This window comes from Gopherus evgoodei, chromosome 5 (assembly GCF_007399415.2).
Source record: "Gopherus evgoodei ecotype Sinaloan lineage chromosome 5, rGopEvg1_v1.p, whole genome shotgun sequence".
NCBI lineage: Eukaryota > Metazoa > Chordata > Testudines > Testudinidae > Gopherus > Gopherus evgoodei.
In genome coordinates this window covers 19,394,165-19,412,315 of record NC_044326.1, presented here as the reverse complement: position 1 = coordinate 19,412,315, position 18,151 = coordinate 19,394,165, and the positions used below count along the sequence as shown (strand labels likewise).

Here is an 18,151-nt window from a genome sequence, read left to right as displayed (position 1 = left end):
AAGAATCAGACCTATAACATTTGTATCATTGTCATGCACCTTACAAAACTGTGGTTAAAGGATTTATCAGCACTCCTGTGGGATGACCTGACCATTCATGGCTGCATCAATCACAAGTAATGTGTCCATATCAAAATCATGCTGATTAAATCTTTATTCCACAAATCATCATGACTTCCATGCACACACACACTCATAACTTGCTTAAGCAAACCCATATATTCTGCATTTCCTGGGACTGCATTTCCCTTATATGCTGAATGCAGTTGACACAGGTAGTTTAGCCCTGGATGAAATCAGCTGTGTTTAGCATCATGCTAGCTCCTATTTCATAATCCTTACCTATGCTAGTACTTATTCATGTAAATAGTCTAGTTGACTTCAATAGATTTACTCCTCCCTATGTACTACTCAGCAAGTTTTTAGATGTGGAATAGTGGGCCCTGCGGAGGAAGAACACAAACATTGAAAAGTGCTCAATTATCTTAAAACAACTAACTTCAACAATAAACTCTTGCACACGTACAGCTGCAGGAGGTGAGATATTATGTTTATCCTGATTGTTCTTTACTCAGGAATGTAAGTACATCATAAACTACTTACAAAGGGTCAGACTATCTCGCTTTTTCTCATTATTATTAGTATTATGTATTATCATAGTGCCTAACAGTCCTAGCCATGAACAAGCAGCAGCGTGCTAATAGATTAGAAAAGAGGCTGGCAAAGAGGCTGTGAGCCTTCCTAGCTGTTGCCTGAAGTGTATCTCTGTTGCTCCAGATCAGAACATAGGATTGCCATCACATAAGGGATGCGTGGCTAGGACTGTCCATTCTTGTCATTGCATGCACTATACATATGTTGGGGGTAAAGGGAATTTTGTCTCCTGTCACATAGTATGGAAAATACAGGCCTGTGCATGTGTATTTCCAGATGCAATGCAGAGCCTTAAACACAAAGTAGCTTCAGCTAGGGCCAAATCCTGCTCCCTATTAAGTCAATGGCAAAATTCTCAGCATCAATGGGAGAAGGACTGGGTTCATAGCAAAGAGCCATTCCTAGCCAGCAGGCAACCTGATTTTGTGACAGGCCCCTGATCTCAACTGCAGCAGTATTTGGACAGGTCAGGCAGTAAGTGGAAAGTCTTGGAGCAATTCTATGTTCCCACCAGTCTATAGGCCAAATTCTCGGCTGCATGGTGCCTGGTGGAATTATTTACACCTGTTCAAAGCAGGTGTAAAATGCTATCAAATCAGAATTATAGGCCTGCCTGTCATGTTGTGTCACCACTTACACCTGTATAGAATAGCTGTCAAATTCAAACTTTCCATTTCAGGAACATTTTACAGCTATTTTGCACTGGTATATCTGGTGACACCACAGTAAAGAATTGGGCCTAGTGTCCCTAGACTTTTAACCTAAATGAATCCTGGAAAGAGATGAGGTTTAACATCTCAATTTATCTGACTGGCTTTGTTCCTTTTAGATAAAAATAGGCAGCCTACAATTTATTTGGCATCTCTTTTTGCTGCACTGAAGAGCCTCTTTTGCCATGGGGTAAACAAGATGGATCAGATTCTGCAACCGTTACTTATGCTGAATCGCTCGTACTCATTCGTATAGTTCCACTGAAGTCAATGAGGCTACTCATGGAAGTGCTATTCAACAGATGCAGAATTTGGCCTTATTTGACTAAAGAAGTGACCAAGTCAGATCATGGCCTGATTTTTGTTAATATGTCCTGCTCTTGGTTAAAGTAAATGAATCACCAGTTTTCAAGCAACAGCAGCTGTGCAGCTGCCACCAGCATTCTGGGCTAAAAGCACAAACTAAACTGTATTAGTGCAATTAGTATGGACATCAGAAGGGAGGCTCTGAGCCCCTTCATAACCAGTCTAGATTGGTATGTAAGGTTGATCCTGTGCACAGCATATCCAGATAAGAAAAGGCAACTGGATATGCTGGTGGCATACAGCGAGTTGGCAGATAGCTATGACTACATTTCTGGTGGCCCTTAGGTGTTTTTCTAATTCAGGTTAGAGAAGATTTTGAGCTGTGCATATTTCGGTCTTTTTAAAAATGTTAGTGCATATTTGCACAGCACTGCAATTTTTTTAGCCTCCGGTTACTGTATGAAGTCACATTTTGCAAAATACAGTCTTTATACAGATTCCAGACAGCCAGGTGCATTATCTCTTTCATTCCAATTCATCTCGTTGACATATTGTTGGGGTTTTTTACATATGATATTTCTGCACACAATTTTAAATTCTTCCTAGTCTATCTCACTGATGGTTAGCAGGAGATGTACAATACAATATTAAAATCTTGAAATGTAGGTGTCACTAGGGCTCTAGCTGAAGGTACACTGGAAGTGAGGGGGAAATGATATATAGTATGTTTGTTTATGGCCCCAATTCTGCACTGAGAGCTATGCAGGCAGACCCCTGCACCTGAGTAGAGCCTAAATGACATCAAAGGGTCTCTGGACAGAGCCATTTCCCTATATGGAGTCCCACTAACATATGCGATTCTGCATGAGCCAACACTGATCCCAGGGTACCCTTCAGAAGCAGGCTGTGCTTACAGGGATCTCAGTGCAGGATCAGGGCCCACCTGAAGATAAAGGAAGGAAAGTTCCACTAATTAAATGTTTATTAATGAAGCATTTTTCCACCTTGTGCTCCTTCATGTTAAGTAACAGGTAACAATTCTAGTGAGATACCATTTTCAGATCTAAAAATGGACAGAAACAGTAGGTAACGATGCTCTAGTCTATCCATGGCAGGTTACTTTTCAGGTACATATTCCTTAATTCCTTCAATAAAGAACTAGACTGAAAACATTTGCTGCAATATTTAGATCTCAAACCAAAATTATCTCTATTTTTCTGTGCATCCTAAAATGCTCTTGGTTTAGGAAGAAATTTTCCATATGGGCAGGCTACTCTCCAACTGCCTTCTGCAGGGTTTCTTGCACTTTCCTCTGAAGCAGCTGGTATTGGCCACTGTCAGACAGAATACTGCACAAACTGGATCATTGGTCAAGTACTGCAGTTCCTATTTTCCTCAAAGGATTGTGGGGAAAGAGGGAGAATACTGTTGTAGTCAGCCTGGGAAAGAAAATTTGTTAATCTCCTGACCCACCCTAGTCTTAACAGGGAGATGGCAGAAAGCAAGTAAACAAGTTGAGGCCATTTGCCTCCTGCTGTCCTACATGCAGGAGGCCCATCTGGTTGCAACGCATAAAACATACATACATGCCTAAACCACACACTGCAATACCTTCTATCATCCTAAGCAGAAGCAGGATGGAGCATCAATTGCGTAAATGAATTGCAAAGTCATGTTTTTCTGTAAACAGCGCCACAATATTGGTTTCTTTTTTGGTAAACTAGGTATGTACAGAATGCTACAAGCACAGCTTAAAACTTCCACATGTGCTGTTGCTAGTGCTCTGCTTTTGCTTGCTGCGGGATGTATTTTTACTTTCCGTTTAGCAACACCCCTATGACAGCAACAGCCGTCCAGCCAGGGGATGGCTACAAATATGTGTATTGTGTATAACTGTAAAACAGAATTCTGAAAATATATTTGCTTATTATATTTATATCAACTTTATTATTTACTGCTGCATCTGTTATTAAATCTGTAAAGTCCATTGGGATGAAAGATGCTGTAAAAATAGTTTATTACCTGAAGAGTTTGGATAAAGCATCACCAAGAACACAAAGCCTGTTTATTTTACTGGAATAAGCATCAGCTCTGAAAAACACTGGGCCCAGTTTTCACATATAGATGCATTAAAAGGCTGTCATGTTTGAAATTGGGACTCCCTGGACTCATAAATTCACATCCCATCAGGTCTGGTTCAGATCTTTCTGGGGCAGAGTGACTGTGTGGGTCTTTGGGGCAAGACTTTAAAAAGTGTTTGTATGTTCTCTGTGAGAACGCTTAAAGCCAATATATTTAGAGGTGACTCATTTTGGGTTCTAAACTTTAAGATAGCTTATGCCTGATTTTTCAGAGATGCTAAAACCCCACAGCTGGAGTTGTGATAGGGTGACCAGATAGCAAGAATGAAAAATTAGGACAGGAAAGACGGTAATAGTGTCCTATGCTGGGGAGGGGGAAGGATGTGTGTGCATGTGGGGGGTTAATAAGGTCCCATATAAGACAATCCCCCAATAATGGGATGGTCCCAATAATATCAGGACATCTGAGTTGTGAGAACCCAGCCTCTCAGAAAATCAAATCCAAAATTTTTCAAGATGGTCACCCAAAAATCAAAGCACCAAAATTGGAACATTTTTGGCTTCAAGAGTCTATGGCCCTTTGTTGTAAGAGCAGGAAGTTTACCTTGGTATCTTAAAAGGAAATTTTCCTGTGCCCAATGTATTTGCTTTACTTGCTGCAACCCTACCATCCAGAGGCAGCTGCGTTTGGTGGTGCTATATATCTATACTATATAGTTGAGGTACTTTACCATTCTTTGTCATGCAAGGCAGTCTCTATAGAACAATCCCTGAATGGTGGATGCATTTGTTTTATTTAGCTGTTTCACAGCTCATGCATCTGACTGCAGCTAGGGAAGGAGAGATAGGACCGTACGGCTGCTAGTCTAACAGCCTAGCATTTATCTCAAGTCCCTAACTGAGCTGCAGCCCAGACTTCTCTTCCTCACAGCAACACAATAATTCCACCAGCACCATGGGTGGATGGGCCCCTCCTCCTTCACTTGCCTGAGCCCCTCCCCTTTCACTTGCTTGCGACAAGACACACCTCTCCAAAACTATTGGCTAGTTTCCCCCTTTCTATTTGCATAGCCTCCTCATCTCCAATCAGCAGCTGCTGACTGCTTAAAATGCATAAAGCCGGCCACTCAGTGAGACTCGGGGCTGGGCCACCACGTGCTGTTGCTAAGCTTCGGCTTCTAAATTGTTACTGTACTGCCTGACCTATCAGGGAGAAGATTCAGATCTGTCAACATTCTGTCTCCTAACCAGAGGGCGCTTGACTGCACTGATTGGCTCTACTTTAGGACTTAATCCCGCCTCTACCTAGAAATGCTGTCCATGATTGGCTATGCCCGTCGCCTGTGTGTCAAATGTAGGTTGAGAGAGGTGGTTTATATAGGGGACTTGGAAGTCCCCAGCCTGTGAACTCATTGCTTTCCTCAGCTGTTTGAAAGGCAGACACAGAGTTTGGGGGTAACTCCAAGAGCACACATAAAAATGGAGCTGAACTCTCTGTTAATTCTTCTGGAAGCAGCTGAGTATTTGGAAAGAAGAGACAGAGGTATTCAGAGAAATGACTAGCAGGCGCTTCTAAACATTTCACTCTCTTTGTTGCGTGGGTATTCGGACGCCCTTTTCTCTGAGTCCATATTTCCTCCACCTGCAAAGGTGCCATGGGATTTAAACATGTTTTTGTCAGATGCATTGCAGAGACGGGGGGAGGAGAGGGACAAATGCTATTTTCTTGCAAAATCTTTAAACAAACGAGCCCTGGCTCGAGTCTGTTTGGATTGTATGTATGTTGCAGCATTCGGTATAGATTACATTGTTGTTCGTGTTGCCGTTTGTCATTGTATTGCCGTTTTCCCTTCGCCCTTGTCACAATGTTTCAAGATGTGCATGATCCAGCCAATTATTATTATTATTATTATTATTTACTATTTATTCGGATGATCCTCCTATTTTGGCACTTTTTGTTTTGTTGTCTTTTAAAAATTCCGGAATAAAATCCAAACAAATCAACCAAATTTTTTTGTTTTTTACCCTAGCGTTCCTGCAAAGGAGGAAAAAATGCATGGAAAAATATATTGCCACTAATGCTGACTTTGTCCCTAGAAGCAGAACATGGCTATGCATCAGTGTTACCCTTCGATAGTGACTATTCCAGAAAGAAAACAAAGGCAGGCACGCTGGCCAGAAAATCCCAGAATAACAGGTAATGGCAACTTTTTCTCTATGTCTAGCTTTATGTGCAGCGTATAGATGTATAAAAATAATAACTAATCCCGTGTCTTAGTTCCCAGTAGTCGCCATTTTTCCCCTGTATGGGCTTGGCTCTGTTTTGATCTCTCATATAAACACTGCCACGCGTACACCATCGCCTTAGCACTCACTGCCTTTCTAAACCATCTGCACTCACGCTTCTTCCCCTGGTTTGTTAATGGCTGTGGGCGCTTTGATTTCCTATGTATTTTTAAAATAATAATCAAAATCCTGACTTCCCTTGCATGACACGAATTCCCTCCCAGTCCTTATTTACAATCTCTTTATTGCTGTGAGATCAAATGCAGCCCCCAGTTGCAGTGTAAGCCGGGATCTTAATGTGGGGAGGGTGGGGGAGATGGGGAAAAGAGGGAAAAAGTCTCTCTCATTGAACTTGGATTTATGTATGTACTTTAAAATCTTTCGAGTGAACTTGACCTTTCCGGAGAGTCTGCTGCACCTTTGCTCTGGTCTGTGCATCGCCTGCACGAGCGAGTCCCTCTGCATGCAGTGAATTACAATGCATGGCTTCATTATTATTATCAGCTGCCTGTTTGTTTGTTTGTTTTGTTTTTTCTTGCAGCCACTACCTGTTCTATGATCCCCCTTAGCTCAAGGTTTTCTGCGCAGGCTCCCTGCAGCTTTGTTTGGCTGACCAGGCAGTGCTCAGAGTGCACTGTCTACGTGCAGAAGGCTGTCTTAAAGAGACAGCGCCTCCTCTTTACGTAGCAATTCCTTCTTTTCTTGCATTTTACGTTCTTACACACACAGAGAGACACAAATATACCTCGATGGTTCCCTCCTTCTCCAAAATGTTGGTGCTCTGCTCTTTACAAAATGACTCTTTTAAAAAAAATTGTTTATGGTGAGCCCTGCGGAATAGCCTAAAATGAACAAAACTTGCCCATGACTTATTTTCCAAATGAGAGGAAAGTTAGTCTGATCAGGCCAGTTCTTTGATCTCAATTACTCCAGCGTAAATCCTGCACAACCCCAGTGCAGTCAATGGGATTACGCTGGATTTACACTGGTGAAATGGGAAAGCAGAAAACAACAGTCAAATTTTTGAAAATATTAACTAAACAAAAATCAAGCATCTCCCTTAGAAAAATACAAGATCACAATGAGCTATGTTTGTGGTAACCCCTGCAGGGCAATGTGCTTGAACACAACTGAGGGAATAGGGGTTGTAAATCCTTCCTTCCCCGTCCCTTACTCCAAACAGTGCCGATACTTCTGGGGATGTAAATTCGGGAGGGGGGGATAATAGTTAAATTGGTGTACGAAGATATAAGATCGGTTCATTTTATAGGGGAGTGATCAGGAATCACAGGGGTACCTAGATTCGGAGACAGTTTTCATCTCTGTAAATCATGCATCTCTGTGAATTTTCCCATAAAATAGCCCTATTGAACAAAGGCAGTTAATTTAAAGAGAATTCTTAGGACTTGTTCTGATCCTTATTTCTTGTATGCAAGAGACAGAAATCCGTATTACTTGTGGAAGCATTAGGCCATCATTTCCTTTCTTGGGTTTCCCACTGTCCAGAGCAAAACAGTCACTTATTTGAACTGTAAGCTGCTTTTACGAATTTTTAGCAGAAGATATGTAATCTATCTATTTCAGCAGAATTGAAAGTTGTTTTTTTTTCTTTGTTATAGGTTTGGTAGCATTATTTATCAAAGCCAGAGCACACAATACCATTGTCTGTCGGATATTTCTCACATTTTTTTCCTCACTCTGATTCTTGTCGTGCACACACAAATGCTTTTTTTAAAAAATGCATAATGATCTTTTTATTATTTTCCTGCCAGTTTTATTGTTTATAGACAAGCAAGGGCTCATTCACACTGGGGTAGGGAAACACCTCTGGAGAAGTATCAGAGGGGTAGCCGTGTTAGTCTGGATCTGTAAAAGCAGCAAAGAATCCTGTGGCACCTTATAGACTAACAGACGTTTTGGAGCATGAGCTTTCGTGGGTGAATACCCACTTCGTCGGATGCACTTCTGCCCCTGGAGAAGTAGGGCCACAAATTCAGTTTTCATGTTTAGTTCACCAAGGAAAACAACAACCTGCCGCTGGGCACACCTGACAGTCTCTCTATAACACAGACCTCTGGCTGGAAATAGCAGGATGTTGTGATAAGGCACATTGGCAGAGCTGTGTGGGCAGTCCTGCATTGTGCTTGCCTACAACATGCAGTTTTGTTTCAAATTTAAGTAACAGGTAAAAACAGGCATCTCAGCCTATGAGCTTATGATCCCAAATTCAAATCGCACCTGCTCTTATTCGTATTGGGAGCACAGGTGCTGGAACTAGGGGTGCTGGGAGTCTGCTGCACCCCCTGGATTGAAGTGATTTCTATAATATGCAGTCTTTATAGTTTGGTTCAATGACTCGCAGCACTCCCACTATAACATTGTTCCAGCACCCCCGATTGGGAGCTAATTTAATGGTTATTTGGATGTTGGGTCACAGCCTCAGAGTGCATAGAATGTGAATGTAATGTTCAATTTGATCATGCAATCAAATCTTTATAAGCAATTCAGGGATTAAGAGGAGTGGACAACTGGCCAGAGTTTGGAGGATCCTAGGGATGGGCGGGAGGGGGGAGAGGGAATTGCATAGTACAATATTGCAGAATGTCATTTTTCAGTAACTTGGTTATTTCTAAATCTTGTTTTTTCCAGAAGTCTCAGCAGGTTTGAAAACTAACCTTTGCATGTGTCATTTGAACACAAATAAAAGCACACAAACAATTGTTTTTAAAGCCTGAAAAGCATCTCATTCAAAAATGGGGCACATAACTGTACCAAACTTAAAAAAATAAATTAGCCTTTGGACTGAGAACAAGTATGAAAAATTTCCTCTCCCTACATCCCAAAAAAGTTACAGGCAACTGGGGGGACACGTGCATATGGGGGAAAGTGTTTGTTTCTTCAGCCGTAGCTGTGGCCATTACCAGACAACTATAATTAGACAATCCACTGAAAGAGTTGATAGTTTTTTACATTTTTTGTTTGCTGATGTGTTTTTTAAAAATATTACTTGGCAATTTTTAATTTTATGTTGATAGAGAAAATATTTTCATGTTACTGTGAAGGTGGTAGAAAATGCTGCTTGATGCCATTTTTGCCCCATCTTTGTATAATATATGTATTTATGATGAATTGATCTATAAATTTCCTTTTGTGATGTGCAGTTTCTTGCCCTTGAGTCAGGCTATATATATATAGTGTGTGTGTGTGCTCCCACTTTACACAAAACAGATTTGAAAGGTTTTTTTTAATGTAAAACTTCTTTGTTTATATAGCGTTCTCTCCTGAGATTTGGAAGTATTCCCCTCAGATGATTATGACGAAAATCCCCTAATAGATGAAATTGGATTTTTGTTTTCCTATCTGAATGGATGATTTGAGAAAGGCACACATTTGTAATTGATTTTTCTGGGGGAGGGAAGGTAAACCCAGATCAGCTCTTCTTGTAATGGTGATAACTAGACAGTATTTGGTTGCAGAGCAGCAAATGTCTCCTCTTGATAGAATAATAACTGTTTAGTTCCTAAAAGCAATATAGTGGAGCTCGTAAAAATTCTTGCTAATATGCAGTTGGAATAAAATGAGGCTAGAAAAAAGTCAGATTTAGTAGAGTTGTGTCTTGGAGGTTGTAATGTTAAACTTTCAAATGTCTTTCCATCAAATACAGTGGGTGTAATGAAATGGATGTATTACAGATGTCTGCAATTTGTTCAAAGGGAATATTTCACAGAAGCAGAAAGTCAATGACATTCAGAAGATTACTTGGTTGCAGAAAGTGATTTGTTAATAGGAATTCACAGTAGCTTTCAGATATTTGGAGCTTTCTTGTTTTGTTTCATTTCCTGCTTTTGATGCCGACTTAAGAGAGATAAGCCTATACATTTTTGTGTTTATATAAGGGGCAAAACCCATAGCCTGAACTGACCCCCTTGTGGACAGTGGCCCACATCACACCGCCAGTACATGTAACAGCTAGACAGGCCTGATTCTCCATTGCCTTGTACTTTTGTGCAGTCTCTTATCACTGTGAACAGTGGGTGTAAAACGCCCATTGTACCATTACACGAGTGTGAAAGACTGTCTGCTGCTTTGTGCAATCAGGCCCAATCTGTGTTCCGTGCTCACGAAAGGATCAGAAGTAAATTAATACGCAGAGTAAAATCTTTGTGCTCAATGCCTGTCTATTGGGTCACAGTTAAATTTACTGGCAGGACAGGAAATGGAAGTCCTGTGAAGTAGCCTGCTTGGCTTGTTAATTTAGGAGCTGATAAAAAGGAGGGAAAATGAAAGCAAAACTCAGGTTTATAAATATCCCTACTGCATCTGTTGAAACTAATCAATATTTGATAATGTTTTTATGTCAATAAATAGAGTTGGGTACAATGTACTTTGCCCTAGTGAAGAGGATACACGTACAAAAGAAGGTGGTGGGTCCAAACGGGATGATGTTTCAAATGAACACATTGTCTGATGTCTCCATTCTTTCGTTAACATTGCATGTCTGTCACTGCAAACCAGTCTCTGGCGCCTATCTGGCAAGCTGCTCTTTGCAGACTAGAGGTGTGTGAAATTGTTCAGCTGAAACTTTCTTAGCCGAAAAATGCAGATTTGGGTCAACTGAAACATTTTGTGAATTTGTGTTGACTTTGGTGAATTGTTTCTGTTGCAGTGGAAAAAAGAAAAAAATTCCAGAAATGTCAAAAGGAACCATTCTGACATTTCTGAAATGTCTCATTTTGATTTTTTTTTCCAGGCTAGATTCACACACGAAAACCAGTAAATGTGTCCCTCTTATAACCATTAGCCCAATGCTTAGGGCACTCACCTGGGATGTGGGAACCCCAGGTCTGAATCTGTACTCTGGAGCAGGGACTTGAATCCTAACTACTGGGCTATCAAGTCATTCTGTCTCTGGCCCAAAGACTATTGAAGTATTTCATATAAAGTGTCACAGCTTCAGCAGGAGAGGCTGAGAGACCCACCCCAGAATAGCCTGTGTGGTAGGGCACTCCTCTGGGATGGGGAAGACCCAGTTCAAGTCCATGCTCCGAATCAGACAGAGCAGGGATTTGAGCCTGAGTTTCCCACATTCTGAGGAGGTGCTCTAACCACGGGGCTAAAGATTATCAGGAGAGCACCACTTCCCTCTCCTCTAATTGTGAATCTAGCCCTTCATTTCCTTTCCTTTTTATTAAAAATGCCCAAAACGTTTAGTTCAACCCAAACCAAAATTTTTCTAACTTTTTTGATTCACTGAAAATTCTGAAAAACTTTGGATTTGGTTCAGCCTGAACTGAGAGCTTGTTTTGATTTCCTGCCCTCCCACCTGAACTGTCAGAACTGACAAATGAGTTATTTGCCCAGCTCCAATGCAGATGGACCTCTACAGGCAGAGGAAGCAGCTTAGGCACCAGGGCCTATTTTCCTTCATATTTAAAATAAAAGGCTGAGAATAAAATACCATAAAATCCAGACTGTGGCAACACAACAATCTGTTTTGCTCTCTCTGAATTCAGTGTATCCTCCTTGTTGTGTTTTCCCCCAGGAAAAATAGGTGTGAAGGAAAATGATCTATCTTAGAGAATGCATTAAAAAAACTAATGCTGCTGTTACACTAATAGAATACATTATCACCAGTGAGGAACTATAGTGTGTGTGTGTGTGTGTGTGTGTGTGTGTGTGTGTGTGTGTGTGTGTGTGTGCTTTTTTATTTTTTATTTATTTTATTTTTTTAAAGAAAGTCACCAAATCGGAAGTAATGTCAGGCCTTGCTGTTACGCACAGATTTATCATACAAACTCTTGAACCTCACTAGAGTCAAGGCTCTGTATAAGGGTCTGCACCAATGTATCTATTCACAGAATCCCACCCCGCATCCATAATACTGGCAAAATTCTGCTTTGAGGCGGAACTAAAAGAGAAACATTTTTAAGAGATACTATGTGGTCAGTTAAAGAAAAAGGGAGGGGTTTCGAATAAATACAGAACTGAGCGAGGTTGTGCTCTAACCTCTCAAATTCAGGTAATTCCAAAGTTAGGCCCTGATCCTGCAGCATACAGCCCAGCAGCAGATTGGTGTGCTGGCACTGAGCTCTAGTAAAGCCCACTGAGACCTTTAAGTTGAAAATGCAACCTTATCTCTGCCCCATGCATGTCTGTTACATTGCAGACTCTTATTAGATGATCACATGCTGTTTCTTAAATAAATGTGCCAATGTAGTATTTATGTGTTTTTCCTCCAATGTGGATATATGTAGGTAGCATCTTATGGAACTTACCACTCTCTTTGTTCTTATGTTTTGACCTGGGCTAATATTTCTAATATACCATATTTTAAGTGCTGACAATACACCAGTATTGCTAGGTGTCACTCACCATCATTTTAAGCACACTTTCTCTGATGCTGCTCTAATAGACATGGGGCTTAAAATAATGGTGGCAGCCTGTAGCTTATCTGTGGCTCCCAGTGTTTGAACTGCAGTAGTGCCTGGAGTGCACAGACTAGGTTATGACGTGACAGAAGAGGAAGATGAGACAGATGGGTGGGGGAAGGGGAGAGGAAGATGAGTTAACGGTAAAGCAGTCAAACTGCAGAACGTTGTGCTGAAGTCTCAGCTCACCACCTGCACAGCCAGCGTCAGCTGGTAGGCAGGACCTTAGCCTTTTAACCTTAATTTTGATATTTCTTTACATCTGAGCATTTTAACATGTAGTCTTAACAGTGCACTAACATGATATCTGGAAGATAACTTTCTAGGGGTACTTTAAAAAAAAAGGAATAAAGATGTGGAGGAGAAAAAGCTTTTGTCTTCACTATTAAGAAACTCTGCTGGTTTGTAAAATATTGCAGTTAGAGCATGTAAATGCCATAATCTAGAATTACTTAGCTAGAGACTCTTTAGGTGCTGCCATCCCTGACTCCAACTGTGGAAGAAAACATGCCCCTTAATCCTTATTTGATGATTTTCATTTTAAAATAATTTAGAATTTCACACCTGGTTAATCACCGTTTAACTACTTGGTACTAGATAATGAATGCTAATGCTGTCTCAACTAGATAGTAGCCATTACTATTTGCAATAGTTGCTTTGCAGCTAGTGGCACAAAGTAGCCAGAGTTTCTGTGGATCTGGACTCTCTCTTCTTTCTCCATAGGAAATGTTTGTGGCAAACATTCCCTACACAGTCCCTTCTATTCCTCCTCTTCTTATGGCTGGTCCACACCCAGTTTTGTGCTGAAATAACAAAAGATATGGTTTAAAATCACTGTAGTTATTTTGGTGCAAGTATGTGTGTAAATCTGCCCTTAGATTTCTTCCCGTCTGCCCTCTGGGATCTGTGGAAAGCAGAGGATACAGGATGAGGGATGGCAGAAATATTGGTTCTCCCTGAGGCAGTGCTCTGTGCTTCACAGAACTGAAGGAGTGAAAAATAGTAATTACTTAGAGAGCTTTATCCTCTCAAAGAACTGTGCAACCTTTCCTGATGAGCCCTCATTGTGTGAGGAGGTAGGTATTGTAGAACTATTAACTCCCATTTTACAGCTGGGAAACTGGCAGGTTGTGTCTCAGATCTCAGATTTCTTCAATGCCTAAACCACTAGCAGAGGTGCTGTAACAATTTTTACAGTGGGGGTGCTGAAAGTAGAAACTAGGTATTTGGCTGTTATTACTACTTCCAGCGAGGGGTGCTGCAGGTCTTTAAGGTGTATCCAGAAGCTCTATTTGCTCCCTTCCACACCACTCTCATGCTGGGGGTGTGATGCATGGCTAGAAAGGGTTATAAACATCCTGCAAAATAACAAACCCTCAAAAGACATGTGGAAAAATTAATGTTTGTGTTTTTGTGTATTTACATATGTATGAGTAGGGTCCACAGTGTAATCAACAATCCCTGTCTGTGATGTATTCTGATAATTCAGAGGTCAAAAGAACATCCTAGCATGTAAATGAATTGTAAACACGGGATAACTCGGTATTCATCTCTTTGAATTGTACTGTGAATGGTGGAGAAACAAGCAAATTGCCTTATGCTAAGTACCAGTGGTAGACCTCCTTCAAAGTAATGCTAATTATCTTTTGAACTCCAATTTGTCAAAAGACATGAAATTGTATAAAAGATCCTTGGGTCCTGATTCTGTTCTCTCAGATGTGCTTAGGTTTCATCAGTGGAAATTTTGAGTCTCAAGACTGAGGTCTCGGTTATGCTGGTACATCCTGAATATTATATTTAGATACTGGACTATAACCTATGAACTATTTCTTAAAGAACTCTTTGCAACTACAAAGCTCACCATCTATCCTGTGAATCTGAACCTCCAATGAATTGAACACGTCTGTATGTATATTGATCTTTTAACCATATTCTCTTTTGTTTTTTAATATATTTTAGTTTCGTTAATAAGAATTGACTGTAGCGTGTATTTGGGTAAGATCTGAAATATTTAATAACCTCGGAGATAATGTGTTTGATCCTTTGGGATTGGTAGAACCTTTTCTCTTATATGATGAAATAAGGTTTTCAGAAATCATCATATTTGACATGGGTACCTGGATGGAGGCTTGAGGCTGAATCACTTTAAGGGAACTGTGTTGTTTGGACTTCTGAGTAACCAGTAACATAATAAAGAAGCTGTTTTATGCTGGCTTGGAAAATCTAAATATTGGAATATCCACCAGCTTTATGGGGGATTGTCTGCCCCAGTCTTTGCAGTTCACCCTAATTGAGTGACCACAGCTGGCTCCCCATTAGGACCCCAGTCACAGTGGCGTAGTGGTGCTGGGATGGACATTACCACAGGTTAATTGGATTATTGGATCAGAACCCACACGCTTGTCGAAAATTAATTTAGATATTGGAGAGTTTAACGGTTAAAAATCAGTTACAGTGAGTGAACTATAATCAAGATCCTGACAGAAAAAGCCTGGAAGAATTGGGCTCAGGGGGTGGGGGTAGGGGTTTGTCTTTTACGAATAAGGCCCCAAAGCAGGAACTGAAAAATCTGTTAACTGCCAGTGATAAGGAAGCAGACTCAGCGAAAATGCTTGCAGTGAGAAACCAGCAGCTAGAACTTGAACAAGCTTAGAGAATAAAGGAATTCTGTCTTTATTTTGGGGGTCTGTGTATGTAACACGACTATATGATCTTATGTGATAAAAAGGCAGATCACATTTTTCGCCTACCACTATTGCTCTGATTATGTTTAAATGGTTTTCACATGATTATTTTGAGCAGGAAATAATGTGTATATGTATTCCCATTGTGTTGCTTTATTTATGATAAGGTGCATTTAGTTTAAGATTTAAAGTATAAAGAAAAAATGTTTTTTAAACAGATACCAACTCGTACATGACCTGTTCAACTCTCTCTAAAATCAATGGGGAGGTTTCCACGGGGCCTGGATTGGGCTCAGAGACCCTAATCCTTCAAAAGTTCACACATGTTCCGACCCTTACGTGAGTAGTCCCATTTAAGTCAGTGCATAAATGTTTGCAGGATCAGGGCCATAGTGGGTAGACTTGGACCTGGAAAAAAAACACTTTAGGGTCTGATCATCAGTGATTACTACCAAATTCACGGTCCATTTTGGTCAATTTCATGGTTGTAGGATTTTAAAAAATCCATGATTTCAGCTATTTAAATCTGAAATGTCATGGTGTTGTAATTGTAGGGGTCCTGACCCAAAAAGGAGGGGTGTGTGTGTGGGGGGGGTTGCAAGTCTATTGTAGGGGGAGATGCAGTATTACTACCCTTACTTCTGCTCTGCTGCTGGCGGTGGTGCTGCCTTCAGAGCTGGGCAGCTGGAGAGCAGCGGCTGATAGCTTGGAGCCCAGCCCTGAAGGCAGAGTCATGTCCAGCTGCAGCACAGAAGTAAGGATGGGATGGGATTGCCACCCTTTCTTCTGCACTGCTGCCTGCAGAACTGGCCCTCAGTCAGCAGCCACCACTCTCTGGCCACTCAGCCCTGAAGGCAACAGCATAGAAGTAAGGGTGGCATGATATGGTATTATCACCCTTACTTCTGCACTGCTGCTGGTGGGGTGCCACCTTTAGAGCTGGGTGTCTGGCCAACAGCTGCCAATTTCCGACCACGCAACTTGCGATGCTCCCCACCCCCGCAATTCCCTTTTGGGTGAGTAGCCCCAATTTGAGAAATGGTGGTCTCCCCTGTGAAATCTGTATAGTATAGGGTAAAAGCATACAAAACAAAAGATTTCATGGGGTGAGACCAGATTTCACGGTCCGTGACGTGTTTTTCATGGCCATGAATTTGGTAGGGCCCTAGTGATTACGTGATCCTCGCTTTGTTTTCCCTGTGCAGCCAGATGGGTCTATTGGTTGCAGTGTTCACATCAATAAGAAATTTCAAATATGCTGCAACATCTATGTGGGCGGTTTGCTTAAGAGCCAGCTACGTGCTTCTGTAGGGAACGATCAATGGCCCTGTGCTGCACCTGGTAACTACACACGTCTTAGAATGGACTGTGCTTTTTACACCTAAGACATGAACAAAGCAACCTCTGTCAGCACATAGTGCACAGAAGCTGGTTGGGTTTCTAACGTACTGTTGGAAAACTGATTCAACAAAATCTGCTTGCATGGATCTTGATGCTGTAATGTGTTACACCATAAAAGTTGCTGCTGCCTTCATATTCATGATCTTCACATACTGGAATAATAAAAATCTGTTTCCATTCTGAGAGAACTAGAACTACTGGTCCAGGAAATGACTGGTTTTGTAACAGTGACAATAATTTCATAATAATAATTTCATCTGAGAAATGTTTTTAATTTCAGTTGTATAAATATAATTGTTTCTGTCTGAATCTGTTTTTTTTAAAGAGTTTTCAATAGTAGGTTCAATTTTTCTACAACAGGACAACAGTCCTAACCTCCAACTTTTTTTTAAATTTTTTTTAAAAGTTATAGGGTTCTGATCCATACATAGGTTTAGCAAAAGAAAAGATGCATCTTTTCTGCCTTAAGACTGAGGCTTGGTCTACACTATGCATTTAAACCGATTTTAGCAGCGTTAAACCAATTTAACTCTGTACCCATCCACACTATGAGGCCCTTTATATTGATATAAAGGGCTCTTTAAATTGGTTTCTGTACTCCTCCCCAACGAGAGGAGTAGCGCTAAAATTGGTATTATCATATCGGATTAGGGTTAGTGTGGCCGCAAATCGACGGTATTGGCCTCTGGGCGGTATCCCACAGTGCACCACTGTGACCGCTCTGGACAGCAATCTGAACTCGGATGCAGTGGCCACGTGTAAACAGGAAAAGCCCCGCGAAATTTTGATTTTTATTTCCTGTTTGCCCAGCGTGGAGTTCTGATCAGCATGGGTGGCGATGCAGTCCCAAATCCAAAAAGAGCTCCAGCATGGACCGTACGGGAGATACTGGATCTGATCGCTGTATAGGGAAACAAATCTATTCTATCAAAGCTCCGTTACAGAAGATGAAATGCCAAAGCGTTTGAAAAAAAAATCTACAGGCTACACAGTGCTGCATGACAAGCGTAACGGGAAGCCAGAGACTCAAATGGACGCTCATGGAGGGAGGGAGGGGGTACTGAGGACTCCAGCTATCCCACAGTCCCCAGCAGTTCCGAAAAGTATTTGCATTCTTGGCTGAGCTCCCAATGCCTGTAGGTTCAAACACATTGTCCAGCGTGGTTCAGGGAATAGATCGTCAATTTACTGCCCCCCCCCCTCCCCCATGAAGGAAAAGGGAAAGAAATCGTTTCTTGACTTCTTTCAATGTCACCCTATGTCTACTGAATTCTGCTAGTAGACGCGATGCTGCAGCAGTGAAGAGCAGTATCCACTCCTCTCCCCTCCTCGGTGGCAGACGGTGCAGTAACCGTCCTTGTTATCAACCCGTGAGTGCTCCTGGCTGGCTTCAGGTGAGGCTGGCCGGGGGCGCCTGGGTGAAAATAAGAATGATTCTCGGTCATTCCCAGTAGATGGTACAGAACGGCTGGTAACCGTCCTCATCATAGCAACTGGGGGCTGAGCTCCATCGGCCCCCTCCCTTTCCTGTGTAAAGAAAAGAGTCTGTACTGCCTGGACTATCATAGCAGCGGCATGCTGGGCTCCTCTCCCCCGCACCG

General features: G+C 41.5%; 1 protein-coding gene across 4 annotated transcripts in view; it reads left to right on the top strand.

Annotated features, from left to right (window-relative positions):
* The first annotated feature begins 5,101 nt into the window (after positions 1 to 5,101).
* MXD4 (MAX dimerization protein 4) overlaps positions 5,102 to 18,151 on the top strand; it is a 52,619-nt gene continuing 39,569 nt past the window's right edge. The window contains exons 1-2 of one of the 4 annotated variants that reach the window (XM_030563208.1): positions 5,102 to 5,294; positions 5,852 to 5,948. In XM_030563208.1, the coding sequence (XP_030419068.1) occupies positions 5,231 to 5,294; positions 5,852 to 5,948 (161 nt within the window). In that variant the 5' untranslated portion in view covers positions 5,102 to 5,230. Of the gene's footprint in view, positions 5,295 to 5,781; positions 5,949 to 18,151 lie in introns of all 4 variants that reach the window. The other 3 variants (XM_030563210.1, XM_030563209.1, XM_030563207.1) reach the window with 3 other exon arrangements.